Raw genomic sequence first — 17725 nt, 5'->3', positions numbered from 1 at the left:
TTTGCCATAATGTTTTGAAATAAGTGTGTCAGTTATTCCTCATTCCTTTCAAGGACCCCTCCTTTCATCTTCGACTTTTAAATATAAAAGCAAAATGATTGAGAATCTCAATTCCATTGAAGATTGCTGCTGACATCCTTCAATAGCTTCACCTTTTCTTTAATTATCACTTGCGTGTATTCTTTAATCTCAGCAATAAATTTGCCAATGTCTTCGAGACACTCTAAACTCCTGTTTACTAAAATGCATAATGGGTGATAGCAATGAAAAATGTTTAAGGAACGGATGCATGCATTACAACAGGGAAAGTAACACAGTTGTGGCTAACAAAATAGTATTAGATCCAGCGAAGAGTCTATGAAGTTGCTAGACACTGTGTGGGGCAGCACAGTGACTCAGTGGTTAGCACAGATGCCTCACAGTACCAGGGACCTGGGTTTGATTCCAGCCTCTGGCAACTGTCTGTGTGGAATTTGCACATTCTCCCTGTGTCTGTGTAAGTTTCCTCTGGGTGCTCCAGTTTCCTCCCACAATCCAAAGATGTGCAGGTTAGGTGAATTGCCCATGCTAAATTGCCCGGGAATGTGTAGGTTAGGTGTCATGATTCGGAGATGCCGGTGTTGGACTGGGGTGTACAAAGTTAAAAATCACACAACAGCAGGTTATAGTCCAACAGGTTTAATTGGAAGCACACTAGCTTTCGGAGCGACGCTCCTTCATCAGGTGGTTGTTCATCAGGCATGAAGGAGCGGCGCTCCGAAAGCTAGTGTGCTTCCAATTAAACCTGTTGGACTATAACCTGCTGTTGTGTGATTTTTAACTTGGGTTAGGTGTATTAGTCAGGAGTAAATGTAGAGTAATAGGGTAGCGGAATGGGTTTGGGTGGGTTACTCTTCGGAGGGTCGGTGTGGACTTGTTGGGCCAAAGGGCCTGTTTCCACTCTGTTGGGACTCTATTAAAAATTCTATTCTACAAAATAGCAAACTTGAGGATTGAAAACAGTTAAGACTTCAGTAAATGATGACTAAGAGATTTGGTTGATTATGAGTGGACAAAATAGAGCATGAGTGTGAATTTGCAAGGAACATAAAGTAGACAGCAAGATCTTCTATGAGTATATAAAAAGGAAAAGGTTAGGGAAATCAATGTCAGCTGCTTACTGTCTGACTGGAGAAAATGGAAATTAGAGAACAATCAATGAACAACTTTAGTTCTGTACAGAAGGAGACACAAATATCTTCCGTGGAAAGCTAGAAAAGCAAAGGTCTGTTTGGAAGGGGCAATTGAAAGAAATCTGATTTCGTCATAAAAAGATAATACAGGAGAGGTTAGTGAGACTGAAAACTGATGTGAGAATCCTCACTGACTTTTCATTACTTTTATTCTTCCATCAATTTTTAGTTTGGAGCTATGAATTGGGAATTATGAGCTGAAGATGGTCTTTGGACTTTGAGAAAACAGCTTGTGGTAAAAGGAAAAGAACAAACCAACTAAGCTTTTGTTTATGGGGCCAGGCCTAGAATTTAACTGCAGACTGTTTCTTGATTAAAAGAGTTCATACAGACACAGGGACATCCGGAAGAGCACTGTATTTAAACAGACAGCAGAAGTTGGCTATTAACAAGGTCAGTACCTGGGAATTGATCATATATTCAAGCAGATGGCAATGGTAATTGAGGCCCGAGGAAAAGGCAGTCAGTTTATCAGGGCAGTACCAGAGTGGATTTTTTTTTTGGGACTATGTATTCTGTGGAGAAGTGTTCTGGTGATGGTGACACAGCCTGAAGATTTTAAAACATGCTTACCTAACTTTCTTACCAGCTTTTGGAGGTCAGGAGAGTAGAAAGCTAAGTTAGAGGTATTACTATATGTATCTGACTGAACTGAAAAAGTGATGCTGATCAACATCTCCAGAAGAGCAACCAAGGAGTTCATATTTGTGCCTATGAAACAATGCATCATGAAAAGCATTTAAATAATCTGGCCAGTTTTGTTTTACTTATCCCATAACTATTTGTTTGTTTTTCCATTTTTTGTATGAATGGGGGCTGAGAACAAATGTTTTGGGTTTAAAACATTGAAATTAATTACTTGTTTGTTTTTTTCTCTGCTAAAGTTATTGTATTTACCAAATTGTTAAGTTTTGTTTTAATTTAAGAAACAAAACTGGTGTCTGAACAAAGTCAGCAGAGGTGGTGGTGGTGCAGTGACACACTGTCGGAAAGGATTTGCCCCAACCTTGACTCCAGACCCCATGAAGTCTCATGGCTTCAGGCTAATGTTGCTGATTATGACATACAATCCTTCATTGGCAGGTGAATCAGTGTTCCTCCATGTTGAACAACACTTTGAAGAAGCACTCAAGATGGCAAGAGGGCGAAATGCCTTCTGGGTGGGGGATTTCAATGTCCACCACCAAGAGTGGCAGTACTACTGCTGGTGGGTCCTAAAGAACATATCTGCTTGTTTGGGTCTGTGGAAGGTCATGAGGGAACCAACAAGAGGGAAAAAACATACTTGACCTCATTGTACCCACTTTACCGGCTGCAGATGCATCAGTCCATGACAGTATTGAGAAGAAGGACCACCGTATAAAACTTGTGGAGACAAAGTCCTGCCTTCATGTTGAGAACTATCTCCATCGTGTTGTCTGGCACTATCACTGTGCTAAATGGGACAGACTTTGAACAGATCTAGTAATTCAAGACTGGGCAACCATGAGGCCCTGTGGGCCATCAACAGCAGCAGGACTGTACTCCAACACAATCTGCAACCTTATGGCTTGGCATATTCCCCACTTAACCATTACCATCAAGCCAGGGGATCAAACATGGTTCAATGGAGAGTGCAGCAGGGCATGCCAGGACCTACACCAGACATGGATAAAGATGAGGTGCCAACCTGGTGAAATTACCAAACAGGACTACTTGCATGCCAAGCAGCATGGGTGACAAGTGATAGGCAGAGCCACCCACAATCAATGAATCAGATCTAAGCCCTGCAGTCCTGCCGCATTTTTAAAACATTTGCTGATGGGATGAGGGCGCTGCTGGCTAGGCCAGCATTTATTGCCCATCTCTAATTTCCCAGAGAGCAGTTAAGAGTCAATCACATTTCTGTGGGTCTGGAGTCAAATGTAGGACAGGATGGCAGCTTCCTTCCCGAAAGAACATTAGTGAGCCAGATGTGTTTCTCCAACAATTAACAATGGATTCCTGGTCATCATTAGACTTTAGTTCCAGATTTTCTTTTATCGAATTCAGATTCTACCATCTGCTATGTTGGGATTCGAATCCAGGTCCCCAGAGCATTGCCCGGGTTAACAGTCCAACAATAACACGACGAGGCCATCACCTCCCTACAACCAGTTGTGAATGGTGGTGGACAGTTAAACAACTCACTGGAGGAGGAGGCTCCAGAAATATCCCCATCATTTATGATGGAAGAATCCAAATCATCAGGGCAAAAGCATTCACAGCAATCTTTAGCCTGAAATGCCAAGTACTGTAGATGATGCATCTTGGCCGCCTTCAGTGGTGAGCAGGATCACAGATGACAGTCTTCAGCCAACTTGATTCATTCTAGAAATGGATGGAGGCACTGGATACTGTAAAGGCTATGGGCCCTGACAACATTCCAGCAATAGTACTGAAGAGTTGTGCTCCAGTACCTGCTGCTATCCTTGCTTTCAGAACTGAAATTCTGAAGAAGGGTCACTGGGCCTGAAACATCAACTCTGATTTCTCTCCACAGATGCACCAGACCTACTGAGTTTTTCTAGCAATTTCTGTTTTTGTTTATAAATAAATGGTAATAGTTTTGGGAAATGTTAAAGTCCAAAGGGACCTTCTAGCAGGCTGTGCAGTTTGTTCTCCTACCAAAGAAAGTCATAGAAGGACCGCAGTATAGTTTCACCATACTGTGATAGGGAATGGCAGATTTGTCATGAAGAGAGACTGGGTCGACAAGATGTGTATTCACTGAACTTTATAAGAATGAGAGGCAATCTCATTAAAGTGTGGAAAATTCTGACAAAGCTGGATGTACTGGATGCAGAGATGAAACTTCCTCTAGCAGGGTAGTTCAGAACTAGAGATCATGGTCTTAAGATGTATGGTATGCCATTTAGGATTCAAATTTCTTAATTGTGAGAGGGCGGTGCACCTGTAGAATTCTCTAGCAGAGAAGGATGTGAAGGCCAAATCACTGAATATGTTCAAGACAAAAAAGGTTTCTCGAGACCAAAGATGTCAAGGTATATGGGAAGAGAATGAGAATGTGACATTGAAGCAAGAGATCAGCCATAATCCTGTTGAATGAAAAAGTGGGCTGGATGGGATGAATAGCCTATTTTCTCTATTTATGTTTCTATTCTATATTTGTGCTTTTCCACTTCTGCTTTCCTTCTGTTATACCACCCAAATAAATTGTATTGCACTCTTTAACTTTTAGGTTTTGGTTTGAGCTTTTGGAAGTCCTTTGCTCTTAGTTAGAGTTTTAGGCTGAGCCCTATCCATCACATAGTTAAATGCCTCCCATTCTGATATTTTGTATTACCTCCAACGTCTATTCCAGTTATTAGATTACTTAGATTACTTAGTGTGGAAACAGGCCCTTCGGCCCAACAAGTCCACACCGACCCGCTGAAGAGCACCACTCAGACCCATTCCCCTACATTTTCCCCTGCACCTAACACTACTGGCAATTTAGCATGGCCAATTCACCTAACCTGCACATTTTTGGACTGTGGGAGGAAACCAGAGGACCCAGAGGAAACCCACGCAGACACGGGGAGAATGTGAAAACTCCACACAGTCAGTCGCTTGAGGTGGGAATTAAACCCAGGTCTCTGGCGCTGTGAGGCAGCAGTGCTAAACACTGTGCCACCATGCCGCCCACACTGTTATTTTTCATCCCATATCATCTCCGTGTATTTTATGTCTGTATTAAAATTGTAAATCTAGTAAGATTACTGGAACTGAAAATATGTTCTACTGTCAGATTATTAGACGCCTATTCTTAAACTCTTTTTTTCATTTTTACATTCCCTTCCATGTCAAAGACTACTTTGTGTTCCACATGCCATAACTGCTGTGTCAACCAATACTTCTGTTAAGTTGATTGGTGAAAGGTGCACCATCTTTGATTGACTCACCCAGTGATCAATGTTATATTTCTCCATTTTGGGCTGAAAATGTGTTGCTGGAAAAGCGCAGCAGGTCAGGCACCATCCAGGGAACAGGAGAATCGACGTTTCGGGCATAAGCCCTTCTTCAGGCCTATTTCTCCATTTTGCCTACCCCACAAATCCCTTAGCTAAGTGGGCTTTTTCATTGAACATCCTGCCTTTCCAAAAGATGAAATATGAAGTTGGAGATGGGAAGTGAGTGTTGTGTTATCAGAGTTGTATTTATAATTATGCCTGGAAGTAGAGATCAAGTGAAAGTCTGATATTTGGAAGTGTAAGCTAATTTTATCTTTCCGTTAGAATGTCAACTGATGAAGACAGAGCGACCAAAATCAAACACATTTATCATCCGGTGTCTCCAGTGGACTGCAGTAATAGAAAGAACATTTCATGTTGATAGCCCAGAGGAACGGTATGTTTTATAAAGGATGTGTGTTTATCAGTAACAATGCTGATCAGCTCAGTTAAAACTGCACATTGTTTCTTTACAGCACAGAATTTTAATCACCAGCAAATTCATTCGTAATACATGTCTAAAATATTCCTTACTTATTTCAGTAGTCAAATAATTTTCAAGAATTTTTTAAAGAAGACAAAAGTCTGTTGTAGACTTAGTGTATTATCGGTGCCTTTCAAGAACATGAATCCAATTTTCCATGCCCTTGATTGATGTGGGCAATGGCAAGAAAGTTGGGGAAAATGCAGCAAGAATGGAAAACATGGAATCTTGACTTGAAGAAGAAGTGTCCCTATTTTCCCTATAAGGTTCATTTGGCAAGATCAGAATCTCACTATTAAGTGGCGACTACTTTTATTACAAAGTATTTGCATCTCCTTATTAGCTCAACTCTCCTCATTTATATTCTACTTCCAATTCTCCTTCCCTGAGGAACTAGATGGTGCAAAATCCCAACATGAAAGAACAGTTACTTGGTGGCATCCACTCATCGCTTACTTCCCTGGATCTCATCTAACTCTATCTTCTTCTCTATGTCTCTGCATACTCTATGGACCTTCTCCAACCTTCACCCACACAAACTAGCATTGGCACACCATCACTCTTGCCATGTCATCAGGTCTGATCTCCATCCAACTCTCATATTACCTCAATCTCAGGATTTTATATTGGAGGTCAGGGATGCCAATGACTTGCATTCTTTTCCCAGGTTGTGTAGCATGCAAGAACAAGCATACCTGTGCACCTTCACAGGAAACATCTTGTGGCTCTCAGCTTTGATTGAGAGTGATTGGGAATTGCAGACAGCAAGAAGAATTAATAGCTTGGATGGATGAGCGCCTTTGAATGGACACACTGCACTTAATAGATGTATAGTTCACAAGCCTTGGGAAAATGGGTGTGTAATGACAGAATTAAAGTGAGTGTAAGGTAGCAAGGAGAAATTGGTGGCATTTACTCTTGTGGAGATTAAAAGATCATTAGCCTTCTTGCTGCACGGCTGTGTGTTGTATTTTGGTTGGGCCACTGTGTTAACATGGATTGCTGTCTCAGTCCAGGCTGACTGTGTTTCTGGTGTCATGGCCTCCTTTTGCAAATTAGCATGATGCAGCACTGCCCTCCTCTCTGTCAATTACCACCAAGGTCCCAGTCAATGTGCTGAGGATCTTACCTCTCTGGGCCGTGTCCTGAATGTAGACATTCAAGCATCATAGTCTGAAGTGCAGTTCCTTGCTTACAGCATCTTAGGTGGTGTACAGTTGGGGGTGACAGTAACATTAACACTGGGAGGCCCCAGCAGTGACCAGTATTTCTATCTCTCCAGTCATGTGATTCCATTAGAAAGATGCATACGATCCAAATCCATAATTAATAATGTGAAAAACTGAAGATTGGGTGAAAAATGTCATTGTCAGCCATCGCAATCCGGACTACATGAATCTCACTTGCTAAATGGTTTGGTTGTGTTGTGGACCAGACCAAACCTCCTTTTAAATATATCAAGTAGATAGCCTATACCTTAACTTTTAATTCAATTGGTTATGCTACTCGGCTTTAAGCAAAACACATTTTATTTTAACTGTAGGATAAGAATACAACAGAAGAAAGAAGAATTGAAATATCTTAACTCCATTGGAAATCTTAACAGAATAATATGTTATCTAACTGCTAAACAGCAATTATTCCAATATAGTAACATCCCATAAACACACCCTTGGTAAAGGCAAACTCGGTAAAGTAGATTGTCTCACATGTGATCTGACATCAGAAAAAACCCAAACTTTTAGCTGTAACAGAGAGAGAGGGAGAGGGAGAGAGAGAGGCAGCTTCCATAGCCAACTTCAAAACCCCAACAACTGCTGAAAGCTAAACTAAAACCCTGGTTCTGTGGGAACCTGACTCCACCCATTCATGCTGCTTCTTATGTTTCACCTTTTAAAAAAAATGATCAAAGGCCTTATAAGCTATTTACCTTATTTGCTTGGATTTGACTGTTCGGTGCTTCTGTCTCAATGTCTTTTCATTTTCAAAAAAAAGGACAAAATACATCCTTTAAAGCTATAGTATTGTCGCTGTTGATAATGGGAGAATTCCATCTTGTTTAATTTTTGGTGCCTTTTCTTTCTTGATGAGGGTTTTATATCTAAGGAACATGCATTTAGTCTTCATTTACATAACGATGAGATTATAAAGAAGGATTTGAAATATTAAACCAGACCAAAAAGGCTTGAGGAGATTTAGCAGTCATGTTCTAAGTTTTTGAAATGACAAACCAAAAATTTGTAATGTGAAAACTATTACCAGGGAAATAAATAGGACAGTTTCAAGAATATTTTTCACAAATTTATTAGAAAAGTGGAATATGTTGCTATTTGTTTATTAAGGTAGAGTCTAACTTGGATAAGACTAATTAACCAGGTTTATGGTAAAAATAATATATAAAAGAATATGGAAAAGAGCAAGAAATTTCACTTGAAATGCCAGTACTTGAATGAGTATGATGGGCTAAATGGACATTTGTGTTATAATTTTCATGACTCAATGCCTATTCAAATTTTCTAACCATTGACTTCTACCATTTAACTTTATGCATTTGTCCTCTGCTGTACTGTTGAAATGATCAGTTACAGTTCTTGAGTTATATGCTCTATGTTCTGTTAACAATGTGATGTAGGCACTTAAAAAGAGGAAAAGTGAAAAATCAAGCGACATACAATGTGATTCTAAAGACTGATATTTTAATCCTTTATGTGTTGCAAGCGGGTGATTGTGTTTTTGTTTGTTCCCCCAGTAACTGTTGCTGTTAGTGACATTTGTAGCGAGATCCCCTACAGGGAGAACTCTTTGAAATACGGGCAGTCAGCCACAAAGTTAGATAAAGGGAGAGTAGCTGAGCCCAGCATTCACTGTAATAGTTTCTATCACAGGAAAGAATACTGGGTGCCTTCCCTGATCTTGCTTAGCCATTTTACCCCATTTGGAAAATATTTCACATTGAAAATGAGAGTATTTTGGAAAAGCAAGAAAAGCAATACATTGTTATTGTTTTAGAAATGATAAAATTTGAGGAACAAAAGAAAGGATAATAAAGGAGAATAGTGGCAACTGACAAAGATAAAGTGAACTGAAGTACAAGTAAGGGAAAAGTGAGGAAAATAAGGAAAATACGAAAAGTAACACCATAAGACATAGGAGCAGAAATTAGGCCATTCAGTTCATCAAGTCTACTCCACCATTCAATCATGGCTGATAAATTTTACAACTCCATTCTCCCACTTTCTCCACGTAACCCTTGATTCCCTTGATACTCAAGAACCCATCTATCTCCGTCTTAAATATACTCAATAACCTGACCTCCACTGCTTTCTGTGGCAATGAATTCCGCAGATTCACCACTCTCCGGCTGAAGAGGTTTTTCCTTATCTCCCTTATAAAAGGTCTTCCCTTTACTCTAAAGGCTGTGCCCTTGGGTCCTAGTCTCTCCTACTAATGGAAACATCTTCCCAACATCTACTCTGTCCAGACCATTCAGTATTCTATATGTTTCAATTAGATTCCCCCCTCATCCTTCGAAACTCCATCGAGTATCGACCCAGAGTCCTCCAACGTTCCTCATATGTTAAGCTTTTCATTCCTGGGACCATTCTGGTGAACCTTCTCTGAACCCGCTCAAGGGCCAGTACATCCTTCCTGAGATATGGGGCCCAAAACTGCACACAATACTCTGAATGTGGTCTGACCTTATAGAGCCTCAGAAGTACATCCCTGCTTTTATATTCAAGTTATCTCAAAATAAATGCCATCATTGCATTTGCCTTCCTAACTACTAACTTAGCCTGCAAGTTTACTTTGAGACAATCCTTTAAAGCTATAACTCCCAAGTCTCTTTGCACGTCAGACTTCTGAATTTTCTTCTCATTTAGAAAATAGTCCATGCCTTTATTCTTCCCACCAAAGTGCATGGCCTCACACTTTCCCACGTTGTGCTCCATCTGCCACTTCTTTGCCCACTCTCCTAACCTGTCCAAATCTTTCTGCAGCCTCCCCGCCTCCTCAATGCTACCTGTCCCTCTACCTATCTTTGTATCATCTGCAAACGTAGCCAGAATGCCCTCCGTTCCTTCATCTAGATCATTTTTGTTATAAAATGAAAAGTTGTGATCCCAACACGGAACCTTGCAGAACACCACTTGTCACTGGCTGCCATCCTGAGAAGGACCCTTTTATCCCCACTCTCTGTTTTCTGCCAGTTGGCCAAGCTTCTATCCATGCTAGCACCTTGCCTCTAACACCACGGGCCCTTATCTTGCTTAAGAGCCTCCTGTGCTACACCTTGTCAAAGGCCTTCTTGAAGTCCAGGTAGAAAACATCCATTGGCTCTCCTTGGTCTAACATGCTTGTTACTTCCTCAAAGAATTCTAGCAGACTTGTCAGGCATGACCTCCCCTTGATGAAACCATACTTTCTTTGCCCTATTTTACCGTACACTTCCAAGTATTCAGAAATCTCATCCTTCACAATGGACTCCAGGATCTTGCCCACGACCAAGGATAGGCTAATCGGTCTGTAAATATAGTAACAAATCACTGCAGATGCTGGAATCTGTACTGAAGGCAACAAATGCTGGAGATCACAGCAAGTCAGATAGCTTCTCATTATAGCGTGACTGAAGACCAAATGCAGGTGCATTTTCCTTAGATCTAAAACTCTAAAGAGAGCAAACTAAAGTTTCGAGTTTAGATGACTCTTCATCAGAGTTGAAGTGTGGAGGGGACAGTATTTATGCTATAATCTGGTTTGGGATGGTACTGGGGACAGTGGGTGTAGGGTGCTGGTGATGAAAATATATTGATATTTCAGCTCAAGCCTGTGAGAATGGCAGAACAATAGCGTATCTCCTGCCAGACTTGAAAGGATAGTAAGTGGGATGCGGGGAGGGGAGGACATGATAACAAGCTAAAAGAAAGGGAGGAAATGTTCCCAGTTTGAAGGTGTTGAACAGAATATTAAGTGCAGAAGGTTGCAAAGTGCCTAGTCTGAAAATGAGATGCTGTTCCTCCAGTTTGCGCTGTGATTCACAAGAACTGTGATTCACTTAAGCTGAACTGTCAACATCTTTTCTTCACTGGCATCTGTGCACCCAGTGTCAACACCCTTCAACACAACCCCCACTCTCCAAATCATAGCATGAATGCTGTCCCCTCCACACTTTATGTCAGTTCTGGTGAAGTGTCATCTAGACTCAATGTTAGCTTGTTCTCTCCCCGTGGATACTGTCTGACCCAATTGATCTCCAGCATTAGTTGTCTTTAAAAATAAGAAACATGTTCATTTTCTTGCCAGAGTCGATCAGGGGATTGCTGTTTTGTTTCTCTTTGGATTTAAGACAGTTTTGCATGCAGCAAACTTGCATAGGCAGTAGTATGACAATAACCAAGTTATTTGTTTTGTGATGTTAGCTGTTTCATGCAGTGGATCATCTATGTATAGAATGAGCTGCCAGAGGAAATGGTGGAGATGGGTATAATTGCAACTTTTAAAAGGTGTCTGGATGGGTATATGATTAGGAAGGGTTTAGAGAGATATAGGCCAAATGCTGGCAAATGTGATTAGGTTAATTTAGGATATCTGGTTGGCATGGTTGAGTTGAACTGAAAAGTCTGTTTCCATGCAGTATGACTCTGTCTCTAATTCAGAGATTAATGAAGGTCTGGACTCTGGTTAACTTGTCAGCTTTACTTCAGCATAATCCATGGGATCTTTTATGTCTACCCCAGTAGATAAACAGCATCTCAGTTGAACGTCTCATCCAAATTCTGGCACCCCTGATAGTCCAGTGCTCTCTCGGCATTCTGCTGGAGTGTCAGTCTATATTTTTGTTTTGTGCTGAAGTACAGGAAGTGGATACGTAGCATCCGCAGTCAGTTAAATCTATAAATCCAAGCTCACATTGATGACTATGTTGAATAAACTATTAACCAAGACCTTCCAAAGCTGTGATCACCGCTTTCCAGAAACATAAGGGTAGCAGATACATGCGAACCTTGCCACCTGCAAGTTCCTCTCCAAGCCACTCACCATCCTGACATGGAAATATATTGCTGTTCCTTCACTGTCGCTGGGTCATAATCCTTGAACTTGCTTCCAAAAAGCATTATTCGTCAACTTTCACCAAATGGACTGCAGCGATTCAAGAAGCACCTAAGATTAAGCAATAAATGCTAGCTCAGCACACATCCATGAGTGAATTTTTAGAAAAAGTACCTATCGTCAATGGCGTGGTAAAGTAGGGATCCATGTTTTTTAAGCAGTTTTACCTGCCACCCATTAGTAACTGGTTGTGGAATACTAAGATAACTTGTGAATTGAAAACAATACAAAGTAACTTCACATTTCAGAGGCCAGATCAGTTTTCCTTCTTGTGAATCCAAGGAAAGTGATGGGATCAGACGGAGTACTAGGCCGTGCACTCAGAGCATGCGCAGATCAACTGACAGAGGTCTTCTCGGACATCTTCAACCTCTCCCTGCAGCAGGTCACTGTCCCTGCCTGTTTCAAGAGGATCAACGTCATCTCTGTGCCTAAGAAGGCTCATGCAGCATGTCTCAATGACTACTGCCCAGTGGTCCTAACGTTGCTGCTTTGAAAGGCTGGTCATGGCATGAATCAACTCCAGCCTCCCCACTACTCTTGATTCACTCCAATTTGCCTATCAGACCAACAGATCCACATCAGATGCCATTTCACTTGCCCTTCACTCCCTAGAACATCTTGACACCAAGAACAGCTATGTAAGAATCCTACTCATTGACTACAGTTCAGCCTTCAACTTTATTATCCCCTCAAGACTGATTACTGGACTTAGTGATCTCGTACTAAGCCCCACTCTCTACAACTGGATCCACAGCATCCTGACCGACAGGCCACAATCAGTGAAGATGGGGAACGATATTTCATCCTCACTAACACTCAACACTGGAGCCCCCAGGGGTGCATACTCAGCTCCCCTATTGTACTCACTGTATACCCATGACTGCATCACCAAATACCAGACTAATGCCATTTACAAGTTCACTGATGACACCACCATAGTCGGTCGAATCTCAGATGGCGACAAAACAGACTACAGACGGGAGGTGGAAGACCTGGAAAAATGGTGCACTCAGAACAACCTAGCCTATGCCAGCAGAACGAAGGAACTCGTTATTGACTTTTGGCGGGATGTTACTCATGCCCCCCCTCCCCACACATTAACAGCACAGAGGTGGAACGAGTGGAGAGTGTCAAGCTCCTGGGAGTCGTCATCCGCAGCAAGCTCTCTTCTTATGGATTCACTGGTTACAAAGGCCCAACAATATCTCTTTTTTTTCCTCAGGCAGCTGAGAAAAATTGGCAGGACGACGAATACCCTAGCCAACTTTTATAGGTGCTCCATTGAGAGCATTCTGTCTGGATGTATGACCACCTGATATGGCAACTGTACCATTCAAGATTGGAGACGGTTACAGAGAGTGGTGAACTCAACCTGGACAATCACAAAGACCAACCTCCCATCTATAGATTCCATCTACCAGGCCCACTGTCGAAGAGAGGCCAGCATTCTGAAAGATCCATCCCACCCTGGCAATGTTTTTCTACAACCTCTACCATCGGGGAGAAGGTACAGAAGCCTGAATAGATGCACCAGCTGGTTTCGCAACAGTTTGTACCCTACTGGTGTTAGAATACTGAATGGACTCTCAAACTCTTAACATTCGCCTGTACTTGTGTTTTGTTTGTGCCGCTGTTTACCTATTATTTACCAACTATACTACTAAACTATGTGATCTGCCTGTATTGCTCACAAGACAAAGCTTTTCATGGTGCCTCAGTACACATGACAATAAATTCAATTCAATTCAATTTGAAAACCTGTTGCAATTGGGGGAAAATCAAGTGACTGATAAAATTGCATTGTTTATCTGCTGATCATTTTATCTGTAATTATAAGATGAAGCTTTGAACAGTTTAATAAAAAATCTCTAAAAATATGTTTTACAAAAAAATTATTAAATGTATTGCAGAAACATTAGTTTTGGAATGTTTCAAAAGTAATTTATCTGGTATGCAAGGTGAGATTTAGAATGATCGATTAATTGTTTTTAGTTATATTCTTACAGGGAAGAATGGACAAAAGCCATCCAAACAGTAGCAGATAGTCTGAAGCAAGAGGATGACATCATGGACTACCACCTACAGTCCCCTACTGATCACTCATGGACTGATGCCATAGAAATTTCTCGCACTAGACCAAAAGACAAAGTGGTAGGATGTCTTAATTGCATATACGCAAACACCAAATATATTATAACTTTCATTATTTAGCGGAATGACATTTTTGATTATATCGGAATAGTACCCCATAGATTAGAAATTACTGTTGTTGCTAACTGCTGATAATTACTGAAAGCATTACTAAGATATAATACCATAATTGTAACAAGTGAATTAAAATAGACCAAGAAATACACTTAAATAAATTAAACACCCATCTAGTTTCTCACGAGTTAATTTGTAAGCTTCTGCTTCTTTTGTGAATGTGTGAGGTGAGAGGAATAAAGGTTAATATTTTGTTTGAGATTTTGTAACTTTAAGATAGCTTTGGATTTATACAGCACCTTTCACGCCCTTAGACTGCTTCAGTATGCAATAGAGCTGATCAGTGTACATTTTGGAAGTGCACTTCCTGTTGTTGCCAATTTGCATGCAGCAAGGCCCCACGTGCAGCAATATCAGATGGAATGATGACCTTGGGAAGTGTTAGTTACCATAATGGGAAGAGTGTTCCCTTCCTTTTCTTCAAAATACCAGTGGGGTAGATGCGCTAAGGCTTTAAATCTCAGGTTTCACACTTGCATCACCATTGCGCAACTTCTTTTATTGATTTTCTTCAATCTCTTTGATGCTTGACAGGCAGAATCACTAAAACTTCTGTAACTGATTGTATACTTTCCTCCAAAACCATTCTTCTCATTTCTCACTAACACAACTTAACATCCATCCACTGAGTGAGTTTCAGTATCACCAGCACTGGCAGAGCTGGCTGAGTCCTCGTGGATGTGTTTATCTGACTAGGTCTGTGGCAGGTGGGTGAATAAACCTACTTGCATTCAACTTTTTTTTTTCACCAAATTCATCTGTTGCAGATGCATTTGTTGATGACATTATTGATAGAAATGACGATTGAAAAGTCCTTTTGGGGATGGGATCCTTTCTGCACGCTCCATGTTGTGTGGCACTGCCACTGTACAAAATTCGTATGGATTTAAGCTGAAAATGTGTTGCTGGAAAAGCGCAGCAGGTCAGGCAGCATCCAAGGAACAGGAGAATCAACGTTTCGGGCATAAGCCCTTCAGGAATAAGCCCTTCTTCCTGAAGAAGGGCTTATGCCCGAAACGTCGATTCTTCTGTTCCTTGGATGCTGCCTGACCTGCTGCGCTTTTCCAGCAACACATTTTCAGCTCTGATCTCCAGCATCTGCAGCCCTCACTTTCTCTCGTATGGATTTAATACAAGCATCACAACTGGGCATCACTGAGGGGCTATGGGCCATGAGCAAGAGTAAAATTATATTTACTCAAGCTGTAATTTCATGGCCTGATATATCTCTCAATCTACGTTATTATCAAAGCAGAGGATCAACCTTGGTCCAATGGGAAGTGCAAAAGAACATGCAAGGAGCTGCATAAAATATACCTAAAAGTGAGGTGATAATCTAGTCAAGGTACAACACAGGATTCAAATCATAGGACAAATATGCAGTGGGGCCCAGGTCTCTGGCACAGAGCTCGTCCCTGTTGCACAGAAGGGAAGGAGGGAAAGGAGGAGAGTGTTAGTCATTGGGGACTCAATAGTTAAAGGTTCAGATAGAAGATTTGTAGGGAACGAACGAGACTCACGGTTGATATGTTGCCTCCCAGGTGCCAGGGTCGGTGATGTCTCTAATCGTATCTTTGGGGTCGTGAAGGGAGAGGGTGACCAGCCTCAAGTCGTTGTCCATGTAGGTACCAACGACATAGGTAGAAAGATGGATAGGGATGTAAGGCAGGATTGTAGGGAGCTAGAGTGGAAGCTGAGAGCTAGAACAAACAGAGTTGTTATATCTGGTTTGTTGCCTGTGTCATGTGATAGCGAGGCAAGGAATAGGGAGAGATATCAGCTGAACACATGGCTGCAAGGATGGTGCAGGAGGGAGGGTTTCAGGTTCTTGGATAATTGGGGCTCATTCTGGGGAAGGTGGGACCTGTACAAACAGGATGGTCTTCACTTGAACCGGAGGGATACTAATATCCTGGGTGGGAAATTTGCTGGTGCAATTCAGGTGGGTTTAAACTAGCTCAGCAGGGGGGTGGGAATCTGAGGTATTGTTGCAGTGCACAGGAGAATGAGAGTAGGAAGGACAGGGACAGGATTTCAGGGTCACAGGTACATGCTGGCAGACAGCAAACTGGTTTGAAGTGTGTCTACTTCAATGCCAGAAGTATCTGAAATAAGGTAGGTGAGCTTGCAGTTTGGATAGGTACCTGGGACTTCGATGTTGTGGCCATTTCGGAGACATGGATAGAGCAGGGTGAGGAATGGATGTTTCAGGTTCCAGGGTTTAGATCTTTCATTAAGAACAGACAAGGCGGTAAAAGAGGAGGAGGTGTGGCTGAGAGAACTTTAGATGAGGACTCGTCTACTGAGGTAGTGTGGGCTGAGGTTAGAAACAAAAGAGGAGAGGTCACACTGCTTGCAGTTTTTTATAGGCCTCTGCAGAGTTCCAGGGAGGTGGAAGAGAGAATTAGCAAAATTATTTTGGGTAGGAGTGAAAGGAACAGAATAGTCATTATGGGGGACTTTAACTTCCCCAACATTGATTGTAAATGCTCTAACTCTAGTACGTCGGATGGATCAGTTTTTGTCCAATGTGTACAGGAGGGTTTCCTAACACAGTATGTCGAAGGGCGGTCAAGAGGGGAGGCCACACTGGATCTGTGCTTGGTAATGTACCAGGCCAGGTGTTTGATTTAGTTGTAGGTGAGCACTTTGGAAAGAGTGACCATAATTCAATTACGTTTAGTTTAGCAATGGAAAGGGATAGGTACATGCCACAGGTCATGGGTTATCGATGGGGCAAGGGCAATTATAATGCGATTAGGCAAGAATTAGGCATAGAATGGGGCAGCAAAATGCAGGGGATGCAGACAATGGAAATGTGGAGCTGGTTTAAGGAACAGATATTGCGTGTCCTTGATAGGTATGTCCCTGTCAGGCAGGGACGAAGTGATAAGGTAAGGGAACCATGGTTTACTACAGAATTTGCATCTCTTGTTATGAAGAAGAAGGAGGCTTATGTGTTGATGAGGCAAGATGGTTCAGATGAGGCGATGGAGAGTTACAGATCAGCCAGGAAGGAGAGTTAAAGAGACAGTTAAGAAGAGCAAAGAGAGGACACAAGCAGTCTTTAGCAAATAGAATAAAGGAGAACTCTAAAGCTTTCTATAGGTATGTGAGGAATAAAAGGATGATTAGGATAGGAATAGGGCCAATCAAAGACAGAAGTGGGAAGTTGAATGTGGACCCTGTGGAGATCGGAGAGGTGCTAAACGAACATTTTTCATTGGTTTTCACTCAGGAGAAGGAGAATATTGTAGAGAAGAAGAATGAGGTACGAGAAAGGATCGAGGTTAGTTACAAACAGGTGTTATCAATTCTAGAAGGAGTGAAAGTAGATAAGTCCCCTGGGCCAGATGGGATTTATCCAAAGATTCTCTGGGAAGCTAGGGAAGAGACAGCAGACCCTTTGGCTTTGATATTTGAGTCATCATTGTCTACAGGTTTGGTACCAGAGGACTGGAGGATTGCAAATGTTGTGCCCTTGTTCAAGAAGGCAGTAGAAATGACCCAGTGAGCCTTACTTCTTTTGTAGAAAAAGTTTTGGAAAGGATTATACGAGATAAGGTTTATAATCATCTAGTAAACAACAAATTGATTGCAGATCGTCAACATGGTTTCGTCAAGGGCAGGTCATGTCTCACAAACCTCATTGAGTTTTTTGA

General features: G+C 41.6%; 1 protein-coding gene across 6 annotated transcripts in view; it reads left to right on the top strand.

The window, feature by feature from the left end:
- The window catches only part of akt1 (v-akt murine thymoma viral oncogene homolog 1), a 129351-nt gene that overhangs the window by 80140 nt on the left and 31486 nt on the right, over nucleotides 1-17725 (top strand). For all 6 annotated transcript variants that reach the window (XR_006312763.1, XM_043697566.1, XM_043697564.1 and 3 more), the window contains 2 exons: nucleotides 5489-5600; nucleotides 13805-13949. Coding sequence is in view for 5 of the 6 variants with exons in the window: in XM_043697566.1 (XP_043553501.1) it covers nucleotides 5489-5600; nucleotides 13805-13949 (257 nt within the window). In the remaining variant the exon portion in view is untranslated. The remainder of the gene's footprint in view (nucleotides 1-5488; nucleotides 5601-13804; nucleotides 13950-17725) is intronic.

This window comes from Chiloscyllium plagiosum, chromosome 10 (assembly GCF_004010195.1).
Source record: "Chiloscyllium plagiosum isolate BGI_BamShark_2017 chromosome 10, ASM401019v2, whole genome shotgun sequence".
NCBI lineage: Eukaryota > Metazoa > Chordata > Chondrichthyes > Orectolobiformes > Hemiscylliidae > Chiloscyllium > Chiloscyllium plagiosum.
This window is presented reverse-complemented; position numbering and strand designations above follow the sequence as displayed.